This window comes from Lemur catta, chromosome 7, assembly GCF_020740605.2.
Source record: "Lemur catta isolate mLemCat1 chromosome 7, mLemCat1.pri, whole genome shotgun sequence".
In the NCBI taxonomy this organism is placed as follows: Eukaryota; Metazoa; Chordata; class Mammalia; order Primates; family Lemuridae; genus Lemur; species Lemur catta.
The window spans coordinates 102,200,500-102,225,285 of NC_059134.1; the positions used below are offsets into that span (position 1 = coordinate 102,200,500).

General features: G+C 53.4%; 2 protein-coding genes across 3 annotated transcripts in view; both read left to right on the forward strand.

The window, feature by feature from the left end:
• Positions 1–1,585: 1,585 nt before the first annotated feature.
• On the forward strand, positions 1,586–18,811 carry DHCR7 (7-dehydrocholesterol reductase). Of its 2 annotated transcripts, none has more exons than XM_045558212.1 (9): positions 1,586–1,644; positions 6,077–6,199; positions 8,970–9,073; positions 9,661–9,883; positions 11,637–11,727; positions 12,633–12,846; positions 14,425–14,629; positions 15,516–15,647; positions 17,026–18,811. In XM_045558212.1, exons 3-9 carry the CDS (start codon positions 8,976–8,978, stop codon positions 17,488–17,490), a joined length of 1,428 nt encoding a protein of 475 aa, XP_045414168.1. In that variant the 5' UTR covers positions 1,586–1,644; positions 6,077–6,199; positions 8,970–8,975; the 3' UTR covers positions 17,491–18,811. The 2 variants fall into 2 exon arrangements, with proteins under 2 accessions (XP_045414168.1, XP_045414169.1); XM_045558213.1 differs by lacking the exon at positions 1,586–1,644 and adding an exon at positions 4,375–4,391.
• A 3,068-nt stretch (positions 18,812–21,879) lies between these two features.
• Positions 21,880–24,786, forward strand: part of LOC123642792 (actin-42-like) — a 36,905-nt gene continuing 33,998 nt past the window's right edge. Inside the window, exon 1 of the mRNA XM_045558214.1 lies at positions 21,880–21,995. The gene's annotated coding sequence lies outside the window, so the exon portion shown is untranslated. The remainder of the gene's footprint in view (positions 21,996–24,786) is intronic.

A 24,786-nucleotide genomic window follows, 5' to 3' on the forward strand; every position in this document is an offset into this window, starting at 1 on the left:
ATTTACACAGTCTCAAAGTATCACTTCACCAATTACTCATGAATCACAATAGGAAAAATGGAGACTTCTGGCAGAAACCAACCCACGATCCATCAAACTTATCAATAGGATGAAGTGACATTGTGCTGCCTCCTGACATGACTCCCTGAACACACAACATGCTGGAGGCCAAAAAGAGAAAAACACATAAGCTAAATGCATGGTGTGGTTCCCTGATTGGGTCCTGGGGCTTAAAGAAGGGCTGTCAGGGGCATTACTGGGACAATTGGGGGAAACTGGAGATGGATAATAGAGAATAGTGTTGAATTGGTGTTCAGTTTCCAGACTGTGGTCATTTTATTTTGGTAATGTAAGAGAATGTCCTTGCTGTTAGGAGATGATACTAAAGTATTCAGGAGGGGAGTATCATGGTTTCTGCAGCTAACACATGGTTCATGGGGGTAAAAAAGGGTAAAAGAAAAGTACACATGTATATATACATAGAGAGAGAGAGCTAGAGCTACGGAGGAGTTAATGAAATGTGGCAAACTATTCACAGCAGCTGAACCTAGGCCTGGGTGTTTACTGTATGTCCCACTTCTTTGTACCACTGGACATTTTCAAAATAAAAAATTGCAGGGGAAAAAAATGTCTCTGGGAGGGCAGCAAAGATGTGCCGACCAGATCCCTCTGCCATTAAGGCCTGTTGCCATGGCTGCTGGGAGTGTGGTCAGCAGACACCTTGGCTGCCCTCCCCTTCAGGGGCTGTCCTGTCCGTGCAACGGTGGCCCGTGTCCAGTGACTGATGGAGGCAGGAGCATATGGCTGGCCATCCCGGCCCAACAGCTCTGAGGGGCTCTTTCATCACTGGAGATTCCCCAGGGGCTGTGCCGAACCACTGTGGCTTCCTGCCTGCACTGTGGCTCAACGTCTCCCTTCGCTCCATCCTGCTTCTTCCCCTCCCATCCTTGCACAGGAGTGATCCCTAATAAGCACCCTACCCTAAACTCCATCTCAGAGTCACTTCCGGGGTCCAGCCTGTGACCATCTCCTAGCAGCGAGCCTCTCCTGACACCTCTAAATAAAGCTGGCGCCTGCCACGCTGGAGTCTACTCATCCTGCTTCGTTGTTCTCCATTCCACTTGTCACCTTCGGACACCCTGAGTGTTTACTTAAGTGCTTATTGAGGATCCCCCTCCTCCCAGAAGTGAGCCCCAAGGGCAGGCATTTTGTCTGTTTGCTCATCGGACACACCAGGTGCTCAATAAATGTGTGTTGCGCGCCCCTGAAGCCCCAAGTGCATAGGAGGAAACTGAGGCACCAGGCGGCCCACCCCCTCCCAGTATATGGATGAGCGTGGCGCCTCCCGGGGTCCGCGGGGGTGGAGGAGGGACCCGGCTCGGGCCAGGGGGCGGGAGGGCGAGGAGGCGGGGCGAGCCAGGCCGTCAATCTCGCGCGGGTCGCCGCCGAGTGGCTAGTGAGATAGGCCGGGAGTCAGGTCAGGCGCCCTCAGCCAATCGCGGCGCGCAGGGCCGCCGGGCGCGCAAGGCCCGCCTGCGATTGGCTGCCGACCGCTCACAGCAGGCTGGGGGCGGGGATGCGGGGAGGCCCCGACCGGCGGGGGCGCGGGGCGCGCGTCTCTGCGGAGTGCTGTGCGGCGTGCAGGTGAGGGGGACGCGGGTGAGGGGGACGCGGGTGAGGGGGACGCGGGTGGGGGGGTAGGGGGGAGGAGGCGTGCACAGGTGAGGTGAGGAACAGGTGTTCAGGTGGGCAGGGAGCGCGTGCGCAGGTGAGGGGCCAACGTGTATGCGGGGCGGGGGGGGGTTGCTAGGAGGGGGCGCATTCACTTATGGGCAGGAGACCGTGCTCAGGTGAGGAGGGAGCGCGCGTAGGTGGAGAAGGTCCCCCTCCTCTCCCTGAGGAGCAGCTGCTGCTCAGGTGAGGCGGGGCCAGAGGTGTAGGGGCGCCTGTTGGCCCACCCCGAGATGGCCCTTGAGTGGTGCTCTGATCCCTCGTGGTCCGAGCCCCCCTGTGGTGGGCTGCGATGCCCCCGCGGCCGGGTGGGTCGGCTCCTGACTCTTGGCTCCTGGATGGAGTTTTGGGTTTGCAGAAATTACTGAACAACCCTCACTTCTCGCCTAGAAGCTGGGAGCAGGTAGGAAAGCTGAATTGCTTTACCAGGACTGCATCATGGTGCTGGGCTTGATGCGCAGTGGGAAGTGTAGTGAGGCCCACAGAGGCGTTCTTAGCCTCCCAGGCCCTCAAGCTAAGGATTAGGGTTCACCAGAGAGCAGGAATTCCACACTGACCTTCTGGTTTCTTTTGAGTAAAAGTTTGGACTTGGCAACTGTGACTTTCTGCCCTGATCGAGGAGGGGTGGCAGCAGGCAAGATGGTAAATCATTACACCTGCAGGACACGTTTCCCTTGAAAAACCAGGGTGATTGGCAAGGCGAAGCACAACTAAAACTTGGAATACTTCTAACAAAACCTCTTGTGCAACTGCTGCTTAAAAAAAAAAAAGGTAGTTTTATGCAGTAGATTACGTAGTACAAGCTGGCAACAAGGTGTGAGAAAAGTGAAGAAGTTAAGTTGCAAAAGAAGTTGGATTTGAACTGATTTTTGAAAAGAAATGGAGAGCAGATGTATATTATATAGTAACTCATGGAACACTCTGGAAGAATACACATCAAAGTTTAATGACTCCTGGGGATGGATAGGAGTTAGGAGAATAGGATCTTCTGTTTTTCACATTTGACTTTTAAACTTGTGTTTCAGTGAGCATACACTTTGTGACTTGAAAGCAGAAGCCCCATCTCTTCGGTCAAAACCTAAGCTTACCTTTTAGAATCAGGGTCTCTGGGTATTTCCTTCCACCTGGGGCTCATGGCTATTTCTAGAGGCCTCAGAAACTGCCACTCCCCAGTGGGAACCCCAACCCTCTCAAGGTGAGTCAGGCCCCCCTGGAGTCAGGCCAGAGCTCTCCAGCTCCAGGTGCCTGAAGGGGCCACATGGTGAAGGGAGCGGGCCCTGCATTTAGCAAATGAGGCTCTGGAATCACATGAGAGCTGAGTGACCACAGAGCCTTTGGGGGCAGTGGGTAGAAACACAGCAAGCAAACCCAAGGATCACCCCAAAGGCCGGTCTCACCATGCCTTGGGTATTGGTAACCGTACCCTGGTTAAAGCCATCAATGTTCCCAGAATTATGGTTCTTAGGACTCTAAGAGCTGTATAAAAAACTTTTTTGTTACTTTTTTTTTTTTTTTTGAGGCACACTCTTGCTCTGTCACTCAGGCTAAAGTGCTGTGGCGTCAGCCTAGCTCACTGTGACCTCAAACTTCTGGGCTCAAGTGATCCTCCTGCCTTGGCCTCCCGAGTAGCTGGGACTACAGGCATGTACCACCACGCTTGGCTAATTTTTTTCTATTGTTTAGTAGAGACGGGGCCTCTTTCTTGCTCAGGCTGGTCTTGAACTCCTGAGCTCAAGTGATCCTCCTGCCTAGGCCTCCCAGAGTGCTAAGATTACAGGCGTGAGCTACTGCCCCTGCACACGGCCAATTTGTTACTGTTTTATTTAATTATTTTATTATACAAGTACATGTGTACTAGAAAAAGGGAAAAATAGAGATAAAAAAACACCTATATTTTCAACACTGTTTAAAGTTTTAGTGCGTAGGTTTTTTAATAGTCTTTTTAATGATACAGTATATTGCAACTTGCCCTTTTGTTGTGACACATCAGAGACTATTTCCTTGTTGCTACACACAGAACAAACTTGTTCATTTTCACGGTTGCTGAGTGTTATGTTTAGGTATGTCATTATCTGATTTTCTGATTGATAGTCATTTGGTTGTTTCCATTATTTTGCAATTATATACAGCAAATTGTGATGGAAGTTCTTGCATCTGCATATTTACACAGCCCTCAGTATTTTCCAGGATAAATTCCTACAAGTACCTGCTGGGTCAACTCCTAGGTCTCCCTGGCCTCTAGAAATGTCGTCACACCAGGAAGACAACTCCTCTCCCCCTCAGCGACTCTGACTTGTATCATTCTTTTTCATTGTGAAATCCTGTTGGGGGCACGTCTCTATTTTTCAGTCTCTGCCACTCTTATTAGGACTAACACACTTCTAAAATGGACTCCTCCCTGTTCCCATGACGTTCCAACTAAATCTCTTCCTCTGTATAAGATCCTTAGAATAGTACTCGACATGGCACTCAAAAGTTAGTACATGTCATCATTGTTCCAAATTCCATTCCACAGCCTCCCAAGGGTGTCACAGAAGGTGGAGTTCCCACAGACCCAGCTCTGTCCCCTAGGTCAGAGTGAACCTACCGCAGTAGCAGGAGGACCTTCTCTGTCCTTAGCCTCATCTGTGAAATGGGCGAACAGGTGCTAACTCTCCAGGGTGGGTATGAGAATCCAACGAGATAACTTGCGTTTGGCCCTTGGTAGATGCTAAATAGAGCTGTCTGTGACAGGTTGTATCATCCAGTGATGGCCCCAACAATAGCTCATGTCCTGATACGTTGCCACTCCCCCAGCAAGAAGTGGGGTCTGACCCCCTTCCCTCGAATGACGGGGTGCTGTGACCAATGGGATCTGGTGGGAGCAATGCTGCATGCCTGCTGAGGCCAGTTTAGAAAAGATGACACAGCTGCCTTGTTTTTGGAACCCTCACTGGGGCTCTCCTTGTAAATACTCTGACGGCCTTGAGGCCACCATGCTGTGAGGAAGCCCAAGCTAGCCAGCACGAGGAAACCCTGTGAAGAGGGAGCCTCAGCAGTGCTTGTGCTGCTGCCCTGGCACACGGCTGGCTGCCCTGCGTGAGACCGGCCCGCTGCCCAGGTCGTAGCTGCCTAGCCTTCTCTTCCCAAATCCTGACCCACAGAAATGACAAGATGATAAAAAGACTTGTGGTTTTTAAGTCACTGAGTTCAGAGGCGATTTGCTGTGCAATTGATAACCAAAATGCTCTATGGCCCTGCGCTGCAGGCCTTCGGGGCCTGTTGGTTTTGCAGCCTTCTTTGCCTGTCTGAATCTCCGCTGGGTGAGCCCCGCTGAGCCCTGGCTAGTGCTGACGACAGTGTGGGTGAGAGCTGGCACACTCAGGTGAACACTCGAGGGTCCAGTGTGGCTCTGTGCACTTGGCACACATTATCGCATTGACTCCTCACTCAGCACAGTGGGCGACGCAGTTACTTTGCAGTGAGGGAACTAAGGCTCAGCAAGTGTCAGTAGACAGCTCAAGGTCGCATGCCTCAAATAGGAACTCATAGCCTCTGGTGGGGACCCGTGGGGACTTCTGGGCACTCCTCATGCTGGCCGCCACCAGCCGTGCCACAGTGCTGGGACGCTGCAGCATCCCCGAATTATTAAACCCTCGAGGTGCCAGAAAGCTGCCTCAGGGTCGCGTCATCCCCAGACCCTCAGGCACAGAGTCCCCTTTGCCTGGGTCTGTGGGACCTGGAAACCAGTCCAGGGGGCTGAGCAGGCCACCGGGGCACCCCACCCATTTCCCTGGCTCCTCTTTCCCCAGGGGAGGGCCCCTAACCGGCTTTATCTGTCTTCAACCACCATCAATTCTCATGGGCATCAAGACATGCAGGAAGGTCACTAAAGCCCCAGGGTCTTGGGTCACAAGCCTAGGTTGTTCTCAGGGCTGCTCTGAGTCCTTGGGCTCTCTCTGGCTCCTGGAATGTGCAAGCTCTAGGTGGCTTCATTCCGGCTGAGTCATTCCAGACCCATGTGGCCACCTGTGGTCAACGTCTAAAGAAAACCCTCTTGGTTTGTTGCTGCTCGTCAGGTCTGATCCACGTACAATCTTAAGACCCATCGGCAAGCGCTGCCTGCATGCAGACCGCCGTCCGGTCCAGCCGTTGGTGTTAAGTCCAGGCACTGAGCCAGGCGGAGAAGCTCTGATGAGAGTGCCTGACACATGCACGTGCGCACACAGACACATGCCCACACCGGGCCCCTTTCTATTCGGAGGGCGTAAGCCTGTGGCTCGCTTGATTCCAGCAGGGGGCCTTGTCTGCCTTCCATCCTACACTGTCAGCTCCCTGAGGGTTTCCCTCTTTGTGTCCCTTGCAGGACTGTGCCCGGCATACCGGGAAGCCAGGCGCAGGCCTTCTGGAGCAGGAGAGTCCAGACATTTTAAAGGGGCCAGTTCAGGAAGGAAAGCTTCCGTTCTGCTGTGAAGCCGCTGGACGGGAGGTAAGCGTGTCTCAGCGCCCTTGGTCCCTGGCACAGGCTGTGACTTTCAGCTTTGAAAAAGTAAAAACAAACTGGTGCATCCGCTCTCAAGTGTTGACTGCTGTCTGTGTCTCAGGAGTAAAATGCAGTCCACCCGGAGCGCCTCCCGCCTCTCTCCCCAGCGTCTACCGCCAAGGCCTTACTTACACGTTTATTACAAAATTCAGTGCTTGTGACAGAGGACCCAACTCCTGGGTGAATGAACTCTGTGATAGGCAGAAAATAGTAATTTGGTCTTGTTTCAATCCCTAGAAGATACACTCTTCCCTGTTGGCAACATTCTCCACTTGGCTTTTCTGTGCTGTTCTGAGGTCACACATTCCCTGGCTGTTTGCGGTTTTCCACCATGGCAGATAATGGAGGGATGACGTTGGTGCCAGGCATTGCCTCCACGGGGCTTGGCTGTGACTTGGGCAAGAAGAACGGCAGCCCCCTCCGCCTGACCTTCCTGTAAGGCAGGTGTGAACATGGGGGGCAGGGGGCGAGGCGCTGACCTGGGAAGGTTTGGTGAGGAGCAAGACCGAGTCAGAAGCCTGGGGTTGTTGCCACTCAGCAAGAAGCAATATGAGAGCCTCGGGGGAGGGAACTGGAAAGCGAGCTGGCCTGGCCAGGTGGCCATGATCCCCACGTCAATGTTGCTTAGGGCGTAAAATACTCCTCAGGGACAGTTTTCTTTCATCTGCTTCAATTCTGCAAATAGGAGCAGAGTGACCGCCACGTGCCAGGCTCTGTATTTGGAGTTCAGGGCTGTAGAGAGGTATGACCCCTGCCCCTCAAGAACTCTCCACCCTGCCTGTACCTCACAGGCTCTTCATAAACTACCCTGTGTTAAGGCTCCAGTTCTCACGCTACATAATGGAAATGTCTTTCATCATTGAAATTTGTTAAATGAATGTAAATTTTATTCAAGTAATTGATGCTCATTTTTTTTTTTTTTTTGAGACAGAGTCTCGCTCTGTTGCCTGGGCTAGAGTGAGTGCCGTGGCGTCAGCCTAGCTCACAGCAACCTCAAACTCCTGAGCTCAAGCGATCCTACTGCCTCAGCCTCCCCAGTAGCTGGGACTACAGGCATGCACCACCATGCCCGGCTAATTTTTTCTATATATATTTAGTTGTCCATATAATTTCTTTCTATTTTTAGTAGAGACAGGGTCTCGCTCTTGCTCAGGCTGGTCTCGAACTCCTGAGCTCAAACGATCCACCCGCCTTCGCCTCCCAAGTGCTAGGATTGCAGGCGTGAGCCACCGCGCCCGGCTGATGCTCATGGTTTTTAAAAAGTCAGAATGTAAAAAGGTTTGCCAAAAAAGTTCTTTACCGCATCCTATATCCCACATCCAGCTTGCCAGCACCAAACACTTTCATTGTTTTAGCTACTTTTGTGGTGGTGTTTATATCTGTTTATTTCTAAGCAATTTGCTTTTAACACCCCCAACTTTGCAAATTTCCTTCTGTACATCCAATAGTCAGTCAATAGCCAGAGTTGACCGTTGTTGATCCAAGTAATGTCCTATAATTATGGTTTGGTTTCTTTTTTTTCCCCTTGTATGACTTTTTATTTTTCCTGGAGTTAACGGTTTCCTCACGTTTTCTGTGTGGTGAGGTTACTGTGCATCTGTCGTTAATTCTGAGTGCTCTGATGGAGCTGCCACGCACGCCAGTTGCTCTGCCCACGCAGACACACAAAACTCATTTTCTCCTGCTCCTTCCTAGCTGTTTGTGCTGTCCCCGTGTGGGCTGGTCCCAGCTGGTCCTGCCGCACAGCTCTCACCCTGGGACTTGCCCTTGTCCTTTTGCTGGGCATCCCTTTAGCAGCTCTCTGGGATCCCCACTTTCCTGGACCTCATGTCATCTTCTTTAAATAACAGTTCCCTTGGGAATAGACTTCTAGGTTGAAAACGAAGCTTCTGTCAGAATGTTGAAGTTTTTCATCATTGTCTTCTAGGATTCAGCTTGCCGTTGAGCAGTCCAGGGCTACCAGGAGTCTTAATCCTCGTTTTTCTTTGAAAGCCTTTAAGATCATATTTTTTTATTGCTGATATTTTAAGGCTTCACAGTTATGAACTTGTTCTGAAAGTGAGGGTATCGCCACTTCCCCCAAATTAAAGTGTGTAGAGCAGCTGTGGGTACCTAGAGAAATTCCCTTTCCTCCCCCTGTTTTTGTAGCGTGATTATTGAGCACTCCATATGGGCCACTGTTCTAGAACCTGGTAGTGGAGCAATGCAGGGGACACAGGACTCCTGCCCTTGGGTGCTTACATCCTAATGGGGGGCTAGGGGAGCAGACTATACCCATGTGCACAAATCAATAAAATAATCCTATTATGGTGAGGAGAGTTATTAAGAAAATAAACTGCCGGGGGGAGTGCAAGCCTTGGCAGGGAACCTGGGGAGCAGCCACTTTAAATTGGCTGAGAAAGAAGGTCTCCCAAAGAGGGGACATTTTCTGTGATCCCTGAACAAGGACACCTGCAAACGTGTTCTAAGCAGAGGAAGTAACAGGTCCAATGAACGAGGATATGGATATGGACTTTAAGGGCAGCCGGTTCTCTCCCACTGCCCTGGGGGTGGGAAATTATTGTCATCTCCTCCCTGCCTGGAACCTGCTGTCGGAGACAGGGTACTGGGAAGGTGTGCTAAGGAGGCCAGGCCTCTGAGCAGTGGTGGATGCAGCAGGGAGAGGTGGTGTCTGTTCTTCCTGGACCAATCTGAGCAAGGTGTCTCCTCCCTGCAGGGCCTGATGGCTGCAAAATCCCAGCCCAGCGCTTCCAAAACCAAGAGTCCGGCCAGCGTCACCAATGGCAGGGCTATCTCTCAAGGGCAGTGGGGCCGTGCCTGGTAAGGATCTTGCCTGTTCTCCCAGTTGGAAAATACAGTGGGCTCTTAGAGGTTTCCAGCCTTTGGGATTTTATGGACCCAAAGGAAAGAATGACCTATTAAAAACTTTTTTTATTGTAAAGTCTAACGAACGGTAAGCAGTCACCAAACCACATAGAAGGGATATTATGGACTTTAAGGGCAACTGATTCTCTCCCACTGCCCTGGGGGTGGGACGTTGTTGTCCTGGCTCACGTTTTGCCATAGAGTGATGGGAACTTGGTGTGGGTGAGGGTCTTCCCTGGCCTGGAACTGGGGAAGCTGCTGGCCTCGGTGGTCGTGAAAGGCCTTCCTGTGTCCACGTCCTGGGCCCCGGGCTCTCCGTGGGCACCCACAGGCCCATCGAGCTGCCCGCCAGTCGCAGTGGAGCAGGCGCGTTGGGGGGCTTCCGCAGCAGCAGGAGGGCTTGGCGCTAAGAGCTGTGCCTTCTCTCGTGAGGTGCGGGTGGGCTTGAACAATGGGTCCCATGCACGGGGCCATCTTGGAGCCCTGAGTGGAGTCGGGGGGACCAGTGGGCCCCAAGTGACCGCCCGCATCTGTCCCGGCAGGGAGGTGGATTCGTTTTCCCTGGCGAGCGTCATCTTCCTGCTGCTCTTCGCGCCCGTCATCGTATACTACTTCATCATGGCCTGTGACCAGTACAGCTGCGCTCTGACTGCCCCCGTGGTGGACATCGCCACTGGCCGTGCTCGGCTCGCAGACATCTGGGCCAAGACCCCGCCTGTGACGAAGAAAGCGGCCCAGCTCTATGCCCTGTGGGTCACCTTCCAGGTCAGCACCCCGCCCTTTCAGTCAGGGCACAGCAGGTGGGGGGCGGGCCTCCCTGCTGTCTGTCTGGGGCGTGGGATCCTGGCTCAGGTTGACATTCAGGTTCCAGGACCCAGCAGGGCGTTACTTAGATGTACTTAGGTTCATCATCAGATGTAGGACAGGAAGCACCTGTTGGCATCCGTGTCTGCCACACCTTCGGGAGTGGCTGGATGCGGTTCCGGAGCGTGCCCAGCCTTGCAGAACAGGCTGAGGATAAGGAGCAAGACCCGGTGGGAGGGCAGGGGCCAGCCCAGGGAGGCCCTGTACACAGAAGGAGGCAAGTCCTGCACTGGCCCATGGGAAGGAGCATCCCAACGCTGAGAGGGACACTCAGTGACCAGAGACACTGCTGAGCAAAGCCAAGGCCTGCGTTTCCCAACAGGCTGTTGCACAGTTCTGGTCAGGGACGCCTTCACTCTGCTCCTCTGCCGACCTCCCTGCACTGAGGGAGTTCCCCAGGCTGGGGTTGTTTTCGCAATAAACTTGGCAAATGCAGCCGTGTTGCTCATTGTCTGAACCCAGGATGAAGTTTCCATGGAAATGGTGCCAGGAGAAGGCAGGGAGGCCTGGGTTTCCCTTCCCAGGAAGAAGGGTTGAGCCATTCATTATTTGCTGTTTCTCCCCAGGGTCTAAGATTTCGGGCTTCAGAATCCCTCACAGTTCAGGTCTCTTGGGCCCTTTGGGAAAAAATGACAGGGGCAGCTGAATCACAATAGCCAAAAGGTTACTTGGCTTTGGCTCAGAAAAAGAAAAAGAAAGAAGAAAAAGTAAAAAAAACCCAATAGCCCAAAAGTGGAAACTCTCCATCTGTCTGTCCACGGACGGCTGGGTACGTGGCGTGCGGTGTGTCCACCCATGGACAATGTTTGGCAGTCGGCAGGAGCGAAGTTCTGACACACAAGACGGTGGTGAAGCTGGCAAACACTGTGGCCAGTGAAGGAGCCGATGCTAAGAGACCACACACTGCGTGACTCCATTTATGTGCAAAGCCCAGAGTGGGCAGCTCCACAGAGACGAGGCTGTAGGGAGGGGGAATTTGGAGTGACTTTGAATGGGAACGGCGTTCCCTTCTGCAGGGGTGAAAAGTTCTGGAATTAAGATAGTGGCAATGGTTGCACAACCTTGTGAATGCACCAAATGCTGCTGAATTGTGTACTTTGAAAGGGTGAATTTTGTGGTATGTTAGTCATATCTCAATTTTTTAAATACCTCCCTCCCCCTAGTAAAAAATGACTGGGAAGGACTCGTGTGCTCTCCTGAGGGGGTGAGCAGGGACCCCGGTAGGTGCAGGAGACACTTTGGTGCCTCGGCTGGGAGATAACTTTCCTGTTCAGGAATCCATTCAAAGCCCCAGTTGACCTGCAGTCTCAGCTCCCAGGAGCAATGACCTCTTCTAAGACCATAATTCTAGCCTGAGCAAGAGGGAGACCCCGTCTCTACTAAACATAGAAAAATTAGCCGGGTGTAGTGGTGCACCTGTAGTCTCAACTACTCGGGAGGCTGAGGAAGGAGGATCGCTGGAGCCTAGGAGCTGGAGGCTACAGTGAGCTATGATGACACCACTGCACTCTAGCCAGGGCAACAGGGCGAGGCTCTGTCTCAAAAAAAAAACAAAACCCCAAACCATAATTAGGATTTCTCAAGTTCATGCTGTGTCAAACATGGGTGTGCTCTCCAGGCCTCGGGCAATTTTGCGTAACATTCTTTGTTCCAGGTGCTTTTGTACACATGGCTTCCTGACTTCTGCCATAAGTTTGTGCCGGGCTACGTAGGGGGAGTCCAGGAGGGGGCTGTGACGCCTGCAGGTAACCCCCGCCCCCACGCCCTGCCCTCCCAGGCTCCTCTCTGGGCTGCTGTGCCCCTCCCTTCAGCCCAGGGGTGGCCCACCCTGAGGCCACCTCCACCTCAAGGCCACTTCTGTCCCAAGGCCTCTCACAAAATAAAAATGAGTTTCGCATGGAGATTTTTCACAGCACCAGGCCTCAAAAGGATTGAGGGTAGCCAGGGCTGTCTGAGTCACAAGGCTAAACATCACTTTCCTCCTTAAAGAGGGGACTGATGGGCCCTAGTCCCCTCCCCAGTCGCATAGCAGGTGATGTGGCTGCTCGTGGAGCAGCTTCCCGAAAGACTGGTGTGCCCAGGCCCAGTGCCGCCCACGTCTTCGGGGAGGCTCTGTCTGCATTCCATTGCTGAGAACCCAAGAAGAGCCCAGCTTCATACCGTGTGGGGTGCAGACTGGAACCCCACCCGTCCCTCCCTGCAGAGAGCTCCTGGTCTAGTGGGGGGCTGAGATGCTCCCCGAGAGTTGCAAGGGGAGCGTGGGGCACCATAGGCATCTCACCTGCTTCTTCCACTTGGCTCCAAACTCCCTAACAAACTGCAGACCGGTCACTCAGCCTGTGGTCACTTAAGGAGACTCAGAGCCCAGAGAATAGAGTCACTTCTTTCCTTCTTCCAAGGACTTGGCAGGAGCATTGGTTTCTCAGCTGACGGTGTGAGGGGCGCTACCGGCCTTCTGACCCGGGACCTGGGATTGCTGCAGACACTGACCAGCCTCTTCAGGGACAGTGCTGGGGGCCCTGGACGAGGGTCTGAGCAGCCCCAAAGGCCCAGAAAGCAAGTCGGGCCCAGCCAGGCGTGTGACCACCCGACCAAGTCCCTTGATGTCTGTCAGGGACACACAGTTGATTTCTACATCTTCCCCCGACAGGGGCTGTGAACAAGTACGAAGTCAATGGCCTGCAAGCCTGGCTCATCACGCACCTCCTCTGGTTTGCCGGCGCCCACCTCCTGTCCTGGTTCCCACCCACCATCATCTTCGACAACTGGATACCGCTGCTGTGGTGTGCCAACATCCTCGGCTATGCCGTGTCCACCTTCGTGATGATCAAGGGCTACTTCTTCCCCACCAATGCCAAAGACTGGTACGTTCTTAGTAGAGGCCATGCTGGATACAGAAAGTGCTGTTCTTGCTTCTTGCCCGTCTCTGCTGCCTCGGATGGGAGGCTGGAGAAGCTGCAGAGGAGGAGGGGAATGGAGCTTGCTTGACCCTGGGGAACATCCTAAGTGTCTGGTGGCTTCTCTGGTCTCAGGAAGAATGTAGCTGACAGTGGCCAAGTCATCGCCTGTAGGGCCATCATGGGAGCAGGGAAGCCAGAAAGACAACTGCTGGCTCGGGACAAAGGCAGCCCATTGCCTCTTTGGAGTAGCGAGTGTGGCCTGAAACAGTCTTAGTGAAGAGTGTTGTTGTCTTAGCGGCTTTAACATAACAGCTTCCCGGGAGAGCCCTGCTGGTCTGAACCTATTCTCATGGACCTTGGGATGGACGGTGGTCAGACATTCATCTACCCACCCATCCACCTGCCCGTCCATCCATCCATTCACACACCCACCCAGCCGTCTACCCACCCATCCACCTGCCCACCCATCCATCCATTCACACACCCACCCAGCCATCTACCCACCCATCCACCTGCCCGTCCATCCCTCCATTCACCCACTCATCCTATCCCATCCACCCATCTATCTGTCCATTCCATCCACCTGCCCATCCATCTATCCATTCACACACCCATCCATCCCTCCATCCACCCACTCATCCTATCCCATCCACCCATCTATCTGTCCATTCCATCCACCTGCCCATCCATCTATCTTCCCATCCATTCATCCATCCACACACTCACCCTCCTATCCATCCACACATGTTTGGTGGGGTTCTCTTGTAGACAGCTGCAGGCAGTGGGGCTTACAGTTTAGGCTGGGAGACCCAAACAAAGTTTCCTCTAACTATTGTACCTAGGCTCTTGGGAAATGTCTTTGGAAGATGATACTGTCTACCTTGTGTGTTATCAAGTAACGAGAATGGCCTCCTATGGCTCATGGAAATCACCCTCACTGCCTTGTAATCACATCAGCTGCTTTAGACTGTGTTTGGCTGCTTCCTATTTAGCTTAACTGAAGGAACTGGACTCAAAAATAGGATTTTCTAACCCAGAAATCCCTGTGTGTACACAGCAAGCACACGGTGTTGGACAGGGTGCTTTTTTTCCTTCTCCACTTAGGCTTAATTTATGACATCATTTGCCCACGAGGGGCCCAAATGCCTGAGTTGACTTCAGAGCACGTGCTCGGGCTTCAGCAGCACATGCAGTCCAACAGGGCCAACTCTGCAGCTCCCCTGCACCGTGCGCTGGCACCTGCAGTCTCCCGCCCTTCCCGGGAGCAGCGCGGGCATCCTAAGGGCTGCCATCTGGCTAAGGATGTCTCTGCTGAGCCACAGCTGAACAGAAAGTGGGAGTAAATTCGGGTGTTGGGGAGCCAGCCAGACTGAAGCGTCCTCAGCCACATGGGTCCTGGCAGCTCACAGCAAGCCTGTGCCCTGGCCATCTCACGTAACCTGTCGGGACCCTAGGCCTGTGCTGAGCACCTGCTAGGCAAGGTAGGCTGCGTGTTGGGAGGTATGCTCCCCCACTAAATGTATCTTTTATTTATATTTTTAGCAAATTCACAGGCAATTTCTTTTACAACTACATGATGGGCATTGAGCTTAACCCCCGAATTGGGAAGTGGTTTGACTTCAAGCTATTCTTCAACGGACGCCCCGGGATTGTCGCTTGGACCCTCATCAACCTGTCCTTTGCTGCTAAGCAGCAGGAGCTCTACGGCCAAGTGACCAACTCCATGATCTTGGTCAACGTCCTGCAGGTACCTGTTGTGACCAAAAGAGGGTGGAAGCGCTGACACCTCCCGGGCCCTGGGAAAATCCCAAAGCTGGAGAGTTAATCCACCACTTTTCAAAGAGTCAGCCACCCTTCCCAGGGGTCTTGGGCAGCGAGCACATGGTGGGAGAGGCCATCACCGCGAGCCTGGTGCTGCACAGCCTAGGGAGGGGAGGAAGCAGGTGTCACACAGCCCGGCCTGGCCCGGGAAGGTCTCCCTTGGGGATGGCACCCAGGGGAGATCTAGGGGTGAGTGGGCATTAACCAGGTACAGTGGAGGCAAGAGTGGGAGCTCCAGGGGGAAGGAAGGGCCTGTGCAGAGTCCCTGTAGTAGGAGGTGATGGCAAGTCGGAAACTGAGGAACGTCCCAGCTCCTGAGCAGAGCGTGTGTGGGAGCTCAGAGCCAGGTGGGGCCAGAGATGGATAAGGCCGTGTCATCTGGGCTCCGCAGGCCTCGTGGCATTTTTGATCTTTATCTTAAAAGCAGCAAGGCCCTGCACACGTGTGCTGAGCAGGGGTGGAGGGTGGCGGGGATCAGGTGTGTTCTGAAGGGCCCCCCAGGAGCTGAGGGGAGAGCCGGCTGGAAGGGCCCTGAGTGGGTGAGGAAGGCTGGTCAGGAGGCCCGGGCATCGCTGGGGTGGGGTGGACAGGAGGGCGGGGCTGGATGGGATGAATGCATCCCTTCCTCGGGCAGGTACTGTTCCAGGCCCTAAGAACCTGGGCTGGATGTGACCCCAGGGCCATGGGCTTGTGGGGAGTAAGGACAGAGACTCCTTTACTCCGCCCCCCACCCATGTCCCAGACATGGCGGGAAGCTCCTGTCTGTGCTCCAGGAGAGCAGGGGTCGGTCAGTGGCTGTCCCTATCTTGCAGGCCATCTACGTGCTGGACTTCTTCTGGAACGAAACCTGGTACCTGAAAACCATGGACATCTGCCATGACCACTTTGGGTGGTACCTGGGCTGGGGCGACTGCGTCTGGCTGCCGTACCTTTACACGCTGCAGGTGAGGAGGGGGCAGGGTGGGTGGGGACCCCCTCCAGAACATGGGCAAGGGTCCAGCAGGGCGTTCTGCAGCTCAGTCCACAGGCCTGCCCCAGGGGCACCTTGGTAAGAGCCCGCGTGCTAGAGTTTACAGCCGGTAGGCCATGGGCCGCCCCAGCGCAGCCCTGCTTTGATCCGAGGGTGTGCTGGGCTCCCACGTGCGGCAGCCGCTTGGGAAGCCTGACAGGTGCCACCTGCCCCCTTTACAAGTGAGGAGGTCCGAGACAGAACATGCCCGAGGGCACTGGCTTAGTGGGCAGCATGGCAGGGTTGTGCAGGAGTGGAGGGAACCATGTGGGAAGGCTCTGTCGGCTGTTTGGGACGCGGCTGGTGAGGCGCGGGGTGTCACAGCGGGTCTGTGGACGACGGTGGTGCAGGCTGAGGACATGGAGCTGAGTGCCTGCCCGAGGGCCCTGGGAGCAGGACACTTACCGCTCACTGCAGAGTGCCTGGCAGATGGGGAAGAGCCCTGGGCGCCAGCCCCACACTCACACCAACTGCAGGTCCTCAGGGGCCCGTGAGGTCCACCGGACCCCTTTCCCTACCTGGCTGGCTGCGGGCCCGCTGGTTCCCTGGTTCTGTGGGCTCCGTTTCCCAGACGCGTGAAACCGTGGCAGCAGATCTCACTTGTATAGCTCTTGCTGTGTACGTGTTAAATATGTATACACACTTTTCCATGCTATTAATGTACATGTGTTGGGGTTCTCCAGAGAAATAGAATCAATGTGGTGTGTGTGTGTATGAGAGAGAGAGAGAGGTTTGAGCTCAGGTGATTGTGGGGCCTGGCGAGTCCAAACTCTCCGGGGCAGCTGGAGGCCCAGGGAAGAGCTGATGTCATGTGCGCTGGGACGCCGTCTTTTGGCAGAATTCCCTCTTTGGGGGAAGGTGGTCGTTTAAGGCCTTCAACTGATTGGATGCGGCCCACCCACATTGCAGAAGGCACCTGCTCTGCTCAGTCTACTAATTTAAAGGCTCATCTCATCTGAAAAAATACCTTCACAACAACTAATGTTTGACCAAATACCTGGGCCCAGTGGCCTAGCCAAGTTGACACACAAAACTGACCATCACTGTATCATATTCAAATTATATTTCTTATGTATTTTATATTCACACAATATACGAGGTGAGTGGATATGCGTGTATGCATACTCAGGCAGGTGGGCAGGTGGGTTTGCTCATTTGAAGCCCACAACAACCGTTGAGATAGGTGCTTTTACAGAGAGGAAACCGAGGCACAGCGTGTCAGTGGCAGAGCCAGGACTTGACCCCAGGCCGCCCACGCTCCTGCCCGCTCCCCAGGGGAGGCGCTGCGTGACCCCTTCCCTCTCGCCCCCCAGGGTCTGTACTTGGTCTACCACCCCGTGCAGCTCTCAGCTGCCCATGCCATGGGCGTCCTGCTGCTGGGCCTGCTGGGCTACTACGTCTTCCGCATGGCCAACCACCAGAAGGACCTGTTCCGCCGCACGGACGGCCGCTGCCTCATCTGGGGTGGGAAGCCCAGGGCCATCGAGTGCTCGTACACGTCCGCCGACGGGCAGAAGCACCACAGCAAGCTGCTGGTGTCGGGCTTCTGGGGCATGGCCCGCCACTTCAACTACACCGGCGACCTGATGGGCAGCCTGGCCTACTGCCTGGCCTGCGGGGGCGGCCACCTCCTGCCCTACTTCTACGCCGTCTACATGGCCGTGCTGCTGATCCACCGCTGCCTGCGGGACGAGCACCGCTGCGCCAGCAAGTACGGCAAGGACTGGGAGCGCTACACTGCCGCCGTGCCCTACCGCCTGCTGCCTGGGATCTTCTAAGGCAGCAGTCCCCAACCTTTGTGGCACCGGGAACCAGCTTCATGGAAGACAGTTTTTCACGGACGGGGGTGGGGTGGGGGTGGCGGTGGGGTGGCGGCGCTCGAGCGGTGATGCAAATACAGATGATACGGATGAAGCTTTGCCACTCACCAGCTGCTGTGTCCCCCACTTCCTGTTCCCAAGTTTCATGGAAAACTATTTTTCCACAGATGGGGAGCCAAGGGGGGAGGCCGTGTGACAGAGCTCTGCAGCCTGGGCCCTAACAGGCCACAGACTGGTACCGGTCCACAGCCTAGGGGTTAGGGGCTGCAGTTCTAAGGCTCCGTCCCAGGGAGAAGCCTCTGGGCGGCTGTGAAGAGCATGTTCAGCCAGGTCCGTGGGGGCTGGCATCCCAGCTCCGCCCACTGGTGAGCCTCAGTTTACTCATCTGTGACAGAAAGAGCCTGGCACTGGACGGGTGTCTATAAGTAATGGCGTTCTTTCCTTTCCCTTGTCTGGAGGGGACTTCTGAGAGTTTACACCAACTGCTTTTGCCAGCAGAAGTGACTTTCTCTGTTCAGTGCCCCAAGGGCAGGAAGATGACCTTTAATAGCCCTTTGGGGACAGAGTTTCTTTGTACTGAGAGCCCAGGCTGCTCCACTGCCTAGACAAACTGGTATCTGACACTTAACGGGACATCTTCCAGCTCCCTGTGATTAGGACTGCACTTGTTCTTGCTAAATGAAAGTCGGAGTGGGCTATATCAGGTGCACCAGTTACCCATTTATTGCCTTTCAGCTCCGCCCCGCCCTTCATTACCTGCAGTGCAGTAGCGGCCAGGCCCTGGTACGATTTCTCTTCTGCAGCCTGCACAGTGTTAAACTGGACAGTAGAGGGCGCCAGGGCAGTGCGGGAGGGAGGGGATTCTTGTTCCCACAGCTGGGCTGCCAGAGGTGGTGTGGGGACGTCCAGGGGTCTGGGTGACGATCTGATCTGGGCAGGGTCGTAGTCCCAGCTGTGGCCTTCCTGATGTTAGACAGATGGGCTCTGGTCCCGACCCCCCGTGAGCCCTGCCCGGCAGCCGCGGCCTGGCCACCCCCAACAGGGCCGTCTCCTGCTTGCCCCGTGACCCAGAGAGCCTCCCCGTCCAGCGGCTCCACGCCTTTCCCGTGAGATGGTCTGACTCCCCGACTCGGGGAGGGACCTCCTCAAGTGTTTGCTTGCCTGGGAGCCTCTCCCTCAAACCCAGGGATTCTGTAAAACTCTTTTTAAACATTAGTCTTTTAGTAGAGTTAATCTTTCCATCAAACTTTCGTGTGAAAATAAATGACTGTGGTTTCTGTCTCCTGTCTGGTCCATGAGGGCTCTGACGCCCAAGAAGCACGTGGTTAGGTACGTGGGTGCAACATCCGACGTTGGGTACCCACCAGGGCATTCGGGTGGGTGGCGCCACCCTTCCCCCTCCCCGAAGTCAGCCCTTTGCTGGGGCTATTTTTGGGCTGGATGTGGAGTTGCCAAAGGGAGGAAAGCCCAGCTTGGCCACCTGCCCCCAGCAAGTGAATAGAGTGGCCAGAAGGATGGTGCCAGGCTTGTCTTTCGCCGGGAGAAAGTGGGGAAGACAGGCAGAGGGCCCGGGGCCACAGCCCAGGGCAGGGAGGCCAAGCTTAGGGTGGCTGGGCTGCCTCAGGTTAGAACAGCTGCCCCCACCTCCACTAGGGCTGACTTTAGAGCCATGGTTTTCAGACACTGGTGCCCGCCCTGCCCACTTGAGAGTGTGGGCCTGAGGGGTCCCGGGCATCGTGTTCCACACACCACATGGGTGATTCGAATACCAGCCAGACCGGGACCACTGCCCTGGATGGTGCTGAGCGGAGTTGACCCCTCCTTTTCTTCCCAGACATTGAGGAAATTAATTTTGCGGAGGCTGAGCATGGAGATCGTCAGTTCAGATCCACGCCCCCTGCCCGCCTTTGAGTTCTGCCTCCACAGTTTGGCAGCTGTGTGGCGTCGAGAACCTGCCTCTACCAATCGGCTAAGGGTCTTTCTTCGGTTTGCTTTGTCTTTTGGCATCTCTGAGCCAGGCTCCAGGTTTCTCTTTTGTGCCCGTGCGTTTGTGCGGTGGCTGTGGCTGTTGCTGCCTCCCGCTGGCGCCCAGGCTGTCTGCCTCTGCTCAGACGCGGGTGAAGCCCCCTAGTCCCTCCGCAGGAGAGAACAGGCTGAGCCCAGGAGCCAAGCTTAGTGCCAGCCTTGGCCCTTCGAAATTCTCAGTGAAGTCACAGTCCCCGGACCTCTGGGAAGCCGGCCTGGCCTTCTGCCTCCTTCCAAGGTGAAGGGCAGCTCAGACCTCATGGCCATGGGGCACGTCACTGCTCTCTGATAAGGAGAAGGTTATCAGACACAGGGCCAGAGCAGGGACCACTGTCCCAGGAGGTTGCAACTGACCTGTCCCACCCTCTCTTACGTCAGGTTTGCGAAACCGTGCAAGGCCTCTCTCCCAGAACGCAGCCTACTGGCTCCAGCAATGTGCGTGAAATGTCACCTCCAAACCTGCTTTCTGATCCGCAGTTCATAATTAATTGCTAATCATGTGTCTGTGCTCTCTGGAGGAGCCGGGCAGATTGCAGGCACTGTCTGTGACGATAGAGCGTGGCCCGGGGTCTGAAGCAACTCACCCCAGATGACAACTAGCAAACCCAGGAGTCGTTTCTAGCCCTGCCACTGGGGATGGGGCAAGGGGAGATGCTAGTTTCAGTTAGACAGGAGGATACATTTCTGAGATCTGTTGCAGATCACCACACTTGGTGACCACTATGAGTGGTTAATAAGAGTTAATAATAATGTATATGTTTAAAAGTTGCTGAGAGTAGACTTTAAGAGTTCTCACCGCAAAAAAGTAAGCAGGTGAGGTGAGGATATGTTAATTAGCTTGATTTTGCCATTCCCCAATGTGTACACGTACCAAACATCACATTGTACCCCATAAGTATTATTTGTCAATTAGAAATAAAACTTATAAATGACCGATGAAGATCTGAAAACTGCTCCATTTCTCAATTAGAGGAATGAACATTAACATCATGTGATCCTCTGTCTTGACTGCCACACTGGCAACTTCATCACAACAGTGGCACTGGCACGGCCAAGGTCAGCAAGAGGCCGGCATCCCCTGGCCAGCTCGGAGCACACAAACTGCAGTCTTTCTGGAGGCCAACTTCAGCACGTACGTGCAGACACTTCGGGAGATAAATACTCTTTGATCCATTAATTCAGCTCAAGAAATTGGCTGAGAAATTCAACGAAGGAGAAATACATTTGTCAATAAGGATGTTCATGCAAGTCTACTTAATACTAATTATTAATAAAGTTATTCAAATAAAGTATATCCAGGAAAGAAGGACATGCACCAAAGTTTAGCACTGCTGATAGTTGCATGGTGGGCAATAGATGGTCAGTGTTGTTTGTTTTTCTGTATTTTTCATACATTTTATTTGCTTTTCAGTGACTCCTCTGCAGGGGGAAGATTAGGAATGCTCATGGTACTGGACAGAGGAGAGGCATTTGTGTTTAATAAAGCACACCTTCCCATCCTAGGCAGGCCAAAGAGAAAGGGCAGGACGGTTTCCACACAGGCTTTCGTGCCACTGAGGGCCGGCTGGCCTTGGTTTCACTGCTGTTACCTGCTGATAGAACTATTCCAACAGAGAGGCCACGCCGTTGTCAATCTGCTTCTGCTCAGAGCGACTTGCCTGGGGGAGGGCTCCTTGTTCACCAGTTAGGCCAGGCCACGCCCAGCCAGATTTTCTGGTTAAGGGGCCTAGTTGAGTAGAACGTTACATGCAACATTAAGATCCAAGTCCACCCGCGTGTCTCTTATCAGGATGGGCAGGTGGTTCTCCCTGAATGCCTTCCCAGCCCACGGGACCACCTCCCCCTCTTACCAAACTCTGATCTCCAAGTCTGCCAAGAGATATTTAACACATGAACTGCCACGTGAGTTGTATTTAACTCACGCCAGTTTTGAGCCTCAGGAAGCATATGAAGACTCAATTCTCCAAAAGAAATTCAATAAGTGTGTCGTGAGTCACATACAACACATGGCATGCGGTGTAAAAGTGGATTCTAGCACCATGTGAGTTGCATATAACTCACACACAGAAAACAATAAAAAATAACCAATTTTTCATTAAATTAGAAAGGATGGTTTTGTTTTTGAAGTTTTGCTTCTTTTGCCCCTGATGCATCCCCAGCCCCGAGAACACTGCCTGCCACGTGCCAGCAGCTAAGTCTCCCAGCTCCTGCCTTGTGCCAGGCACGGCTGGGAGGACGTCATGTGCACTGACTTATCCTCACAATGACTTTGTGTGGTAAGTGCCACTGTCATCACCTTCATTTTATAGGTGGAGAAACTGGAGCTCAAATCCGTGATAGTGGAACTTGCCCAAGGTTACAGTTAACAAACTTCAGAACTGGGACTCAGACTCCACCTGCCCCTTCACCACCCTCTCTGTGCCTGTCTCCAGATCTTGGTAAGCTCTTAAGTTCCTAGAAAAGGTCACGTTGTGACACAGGGTTGGCCCGAATGCATAGCTCTTCAAGGATGCTTGTCAAACTGTGCATTGCAGCCCATCCATGGGTCATGAAATCATCCCTAGAAGGATAGGGTTATGAACTATCCATCACCATGTTGTAAGTTACCCCCAGATTTAATGGCTTAAACCAACAGTAAATATTTAGCTTCTCACACACTTTCTGAGGTTCAGGAATCCAGAAGCAGCTCACACGGTGGCTCTAGCCCAGGGCCTCTTGTGAGGTTATAGGCAAGATGTCGGCCAGGGCTGCAGTTCCACCCAAAGGTTTGACCGGGGCTGAAGGGTCCACTTCCAAGGTAGCGGCTCATATGTTTGGCAGATTGATGCCTCAGCTCCTCCTGTGTGGCTCCCTCCACAGGGCTGCTTGAGTGACTTCACAACATGGCACTGGCTGCCCCTGGCACAAGTGATCCAAGAGACGTAAGGCAGAAGTGCGGTGTATCCTACGCCTCGTCTTGGAAGTCACGCTCCATCATTTTCATTGTATTCTGTTGGTTACACAGGTTGACACTATTCATCACTCCTCGTAGCTCCTGCCTGGCTTCTGCTCTTCCAGCTTAGCACCTAGATAATTCTCTATGAATGTTGCTTGATTCAATGGAGATAAAGGAATAGCATGAGTGTGAGAGCGCAGCAAGAGCGGCTGGGATGTGGGAGGCTGGAATGAGACATGGAGAAGCCTCCAGTACCCACGATGTCTTTTGTTTCTGGGCCTAAGATGCTCCCAGTCTGATTATGAAGATGCAGTGGGCTCAGGTGCATGAGAAGGAACATTGCAAAGTTTAAAACACAAGTCAGAGGTGAGAGACTTCCGTGATAATGTGTGTGGAGGCAACGTGGGGGAGGCCAGCCAGACCAGGGGGAGGGGTGGTGCTGTGCTGCTGAGCCCCTCCGGGAGGCAGGGCCAGGGGGCACCTTGTCTGTTTTCTGCACAGCACTTTTTTTTCATATTAATTTTTACAATATGTAATATGCCCAGGGATCATAGTCATGGACACTTATCTCAGAGAAATGAAAACTTAAGGCCATACAAAAACCTGTACAAGAGCATTCATAGCAACTTTATTCGCAATTGCCAAAAATTGAGAACAACTCAGAAACTTTCCAGTGGTGAATGGATATCCATGCCACGGACCCCACTCGGCAGTACAGGCAGTGAACCGTCGGCACACACACAACTTGGATGAATCTTTCAGGGTTTCCATCGAGTGAGATGATAAATCCCAAAAGGCCACATGCTGTGTGAGTCCATCTCTCCAGGGTTCATCTCTCCAAAATTCTTGAAGTAAAATTATAGAGCTGCAGAACAGACTTGATGTTACCAGGAGTTGAGGACAAGGTGGGGTGGTGGAGCAGGAGGAGGGGTCATTATAAAAGGGCAGCGTGAGGGACCTTCATGGTGATGTCCTGGGGCTTTGCTGTGGTGGTGGATACATGAACCTGCATGTGTGGCAGAATTGCACAGAATTAAACACACACAAGTGCAATGAAAATTGGGGAACTGTTATCTTAAGAAACTGGTGGATTGTATCAATGTCAACATTGTTGATGTTGTACTATAGTTTTGCACGATGTTGCCACTGGAGGAAGCTGAGCAAAGGGATGCATGGGGTCTTTCCGTGTTACTTCTTATAATTACATGCAGATACACTAGTATCGCAAAATGAAAAGCCAATGAATGAAATAGGTAATGTGTCACATGGCCTCACCTGGCCCCCGGCCAACCAGTTCCCCTCCCCAGCGCCAGCCACAGCCACCAGCTTCCATTTGTCCTACCTAGAGATATTCTGTGTCTGTTCAGGCCTGGGGGTGAATTTGTTTTGGACACATGAATGGCGGCTTACCAGATATACTGTTCTGAGCCTTCCTTTCTGCTCTTAAAACCACATCAGTTGACTGCCCTATTTTTTTTTAGAACTTCATACTATTCCATCATACAGAGGCACTTCACCTAATTAACTAGCCCTGTATTGATCTGCATAACTTGTTCCCCATCTTTTTAAGGCTTTTGCACAGGACACTGCAATGCACAGCCTTGAACATGAGCCATTTTGCACATGGCAGGGCATAACCGTGGGGACATTCCTAACAGTGGGCTGCTTGGCCATAGGCCCCACCTCGCCCTGGGGATCCAAGTGCAGAGGGCCCTGGGGGCGTCCTCCCTGCACCTCACTGTGTCTGTGCAGGGGAACAGCACAGAAGCTTCTGCAGACGCCTTTGCTGATCCCCTAGGGTCATGTCCAAGGCTCAATGGGAAAGCAACTGCTTTGGTTTCCACTCATCCTCCATAGCAGGTGCCTAAGCTGGAGGTCGAGTCTGTGGTGCAAGAATTCTTTCTCAAGATGGAGTGGAGGAGTTCACACCCAATTAAAGAAAAGAAAAGAAACAGACAATTCAAATGCCTCCTGCTGCCTCCTCACTTATCAAAGTGCACAGCTTCCGAGCATGCTCCAGGCCAGCAGAAGTGAGCAAGGCCACAGGGAAACCGGCTGCACAATTACAGCTTCTGTTAGGGCTAAACAGCGTAAGGGACCCGGCAGCCGAAATCCCTTGCCACCGAGCTTGGTGGTTAATGTCTTTTTGATCTTGGCTGTGGAGACACCTGACATCAGGAATTCTACCTGGGCTTAAATCAAGGTGGAGCCACCCAGGGATGGGAGGTCAGCAGGGTGAGTGGTAGGGTGCCTTGGAGAAGGTTTTGGGAGAAGGCCCAGGGGAGAGGAAGCTG